The sequence below is a fragment of the Mandrillus leucophaeus genome, unplaced genomic scaffold, assembly GCF_000951045.1.
Source record: "Mandrillus leucophaeus isolate KB7577 unplaced genomic scaffold, Mleu.le_1.0 Scaffold1298, whole genome shotgun sequence".
Taxonomy (NCBI): domain Eukaryota; kingdom Metazoa; phylum Chordata; class Mammalia; order Primates; family Cercopithecidae; genus Mandrillus; species Mandrillus leucophaeus.
The window spans coordinates 108,471-111,178 of NW_012101252.1; the positions used below are offsets into that span (position 1 = coordinate 108,471).

The 2,708-nt window shown below is 35.3% G+C and overlaps 1 protein-coding gene across 1 annotated transcript in view; it reads left to right on the forward strand.

The window, feature by feature from the left end:
- LOC105533935 (POTE ankyrin domain family member B2-like) overlaps nt 1–2,708 on the forward strand; it is a 59,116-nt gene that overhangs the window by 31,244 nt on the left and 25,164 nt on the right. The window contains exons 7-8 of the mRNA XM_011972541.1: nt 855–978; nt 2,660–2,705. Coding sequence (XP_011827931.1) covers nt 855–978; nt 2,660–2,705 — 170 coding nt within the window. The remainder of the gene's footprint in view (nt 1–854; nt 979–2,659; nt 2,706–2,708) is intronic.

Consider the following 2,708-nt stretch of genomic DNA (forward strand, 5'->3'; position numbering starts at 1 on the left):
TTTATTTCACATCTCTGTTGCATACACAGATAAAATTAATTCAAAGTTGTATGTTAAAAACACAATATTAGACCCTGTCTTGTTCCAAAAGGAATTTCTAAGTTGTCTATAAAATACAGAGGAATCAAGAATATAAGTGGAAAGTGTTTCCAAAAAATAAAGATAAAAAGTATGGGTTAACACAGGGCTGGCTTCCCAATCCCCAGGCCATGGACCAGTACCAGTCCCTGGACTGTTAGGACCTGGACCACAGAGCAGGAGGCTAGTGGCAGGTGAGCAAGCAAAGCTTCATCTGTTTAAAGCCACTCTCTGTCACTCACATTACTGCCTGAGCTCCTCTTCCTGTCAAATCGGTGGTGGCATTAGATTGTCATAGGAGTGTGACTCAAACCCTCTTGTAAGCTGCTTACACAGGGGATCTAGGTTGTTCACTCCTTATGAGAATCTAATCCTTTATGATCTGTCACCATCTCCTGTCACCCCCAGATGGGACCATCTAGTTGCAGGAAAACAAGCTAAGGCTCCCACTGATTCTACATTATGGTGAACTATGTAATTATTTCATTATATATAAGTAATAATAGAAATAATGTGCACAATGAATGTTATGTGCTTGAATCATCCTGCAACCATCCCTCAACTCAGGTCCACAGAAAAATTACCTTCCACAAAGCCAGTCCCTGGTGCCAACATGGTTGGGGAGAGCTGGGTTAACGGATGTGAGATCCTTTTGCCTTGTCTTGGATTAATGTGCAGATATACATTGTGTGAATGACATCTGATGGCACCATCTTGCCCTGTAGATCATTTTAGGGATACCTCCAGTATTTCATGAAAATCAAAATTTCTTCCAGTGATGAACAAAATGATACCCAGAAGCAAGTTTTGGAAGAACAGATCGCTGGAATGTCACAAGAAGAGATTCTGACTAATAAACAAGAGCAGATGGAAGTGGCTGAAAAGGAAATGAATTCTGAGGTATTTTCTTTAGTCATTTTCAAATGTTTTAATGTATGTATTTGTTTAAAAAATAACTTTATGTATTTTGGAAAGGATAAAGGATTTTTAAAACATATATATACACACATATGTGTGTATATATATACACAGACACTCCATATATCCTTTATCATATCCTGTACATACAGGGTAAAACCATGTTCTTAATTCAGCTACATTTGACTGCAACAGTCAAGTAGTGATCCTCACAATGGCCTCAATCCAAAGGAGAAGCATTTCATATTTTTCATAAGAATTGATGATTTTTCCAATATCAAAAATAAGTTTTGCTACTAACAACAGATTTTCTAGTTTTTGGACATTAGTTCATCTTTTTAAAATATTGATAGAGAAATCAGTTTGTTATTTTCACTAATAGGAAAGTAGGAAATATATAGCTGGGTCAGAGGCCATATTGTAGATGTCATTATCCTTACTTTTGAGGAGAGTAACAGTTTGCTCCAAGAAGTTTCTCATTTCAATGCAAAGAGTTTTGAATACAATGGCGTGCCATGATATACATTTAGTGATAATTTATTGATAAGCATTTTGTTCCCAGAGAAATATTTCAGTGTATTTTCCTTATTTCACACTTATTACTATTTCAAACGTTATAAAGAGGAAAGAAAAGTTATTGCAATGGCAAATAATCTCACAATTTCTAAGAAAAACATTGTAAGTTGTATCTTATTTACCATTTATATTTTGAAATATAAGGCTTCTGTTGTATTAATATATTTACACCACAAAAGTAACCGTGATTTTATGAAGTTGCCCATGCTGGAGTGCAGTGGCACGATCTCAGCTCAGTGCAACCTCTGCCTCCCAAGTTCACACGATTCTCCTGCCTCAGCCTCCTGAGTAGCTGGGTTTACAGGTGTACACCACCACACCCAGCTAATTTTTTGTATTTTTACTAGAGACAGGGTTTCACTATGTTGGCCAGACTGGTCTCAAACTCCTGACCTCATGATCTCCGCCCACCTCAGCCTCCCAAAGTGCTGGGATTACAGGTGTGAGCCACTGCTCCCGGCTGCATATATTTTTTGACCTCTCCTTTTAAGAATCATGATCTTAAATGAGTTCAGTGTTGTTTGTAGAAGTGCAATGTTTAGATGCCGATGTGTACATTGTGGAAGGACACAATGCTTAAACAGTTACGAATAAATGTAATTCTTATAACTGACTGTAAAAATATTAGAAAAGCAGTATATTGATAAAACATTCTTCAGAAAAAGGAACTTAAAGAACTTTAAGAAATGGCTTCTGTCCAAATATATGCATAGCTAAGGCTCTTACAATGGTGTGGTTGATAGGTTAGATATCAGAGTATAAACCCAATTTAAAAAATATACTCAAGCATATTAATCTTATATTTTATGCATCTGGTTTTTTTATAATTCAGAGAAAGGCTTTTCCAATTCTGAAATTCTTAAAAATCCTCTAGTGATTTATTTTTCATGGTCTTTAAATAAATATTTCAACTTTTTGGAATTTACACTGTTTTAGATTTGAAGTTTTGTCCAACATTTTTCCAGTTAGATATCCACTATGAAAATTCTTTCATTATACAAATATAAATGTCATTCTTTAATTTCAGAAGAAATCATGATATGTCATTCTCTTGAGTGCTAACTAAAAGTTCCCTTTGTTTACTTAGGTTTCTCTTAGCCATAAGAAAGAAAAAGATCTCTTGCATGAAAATTGCA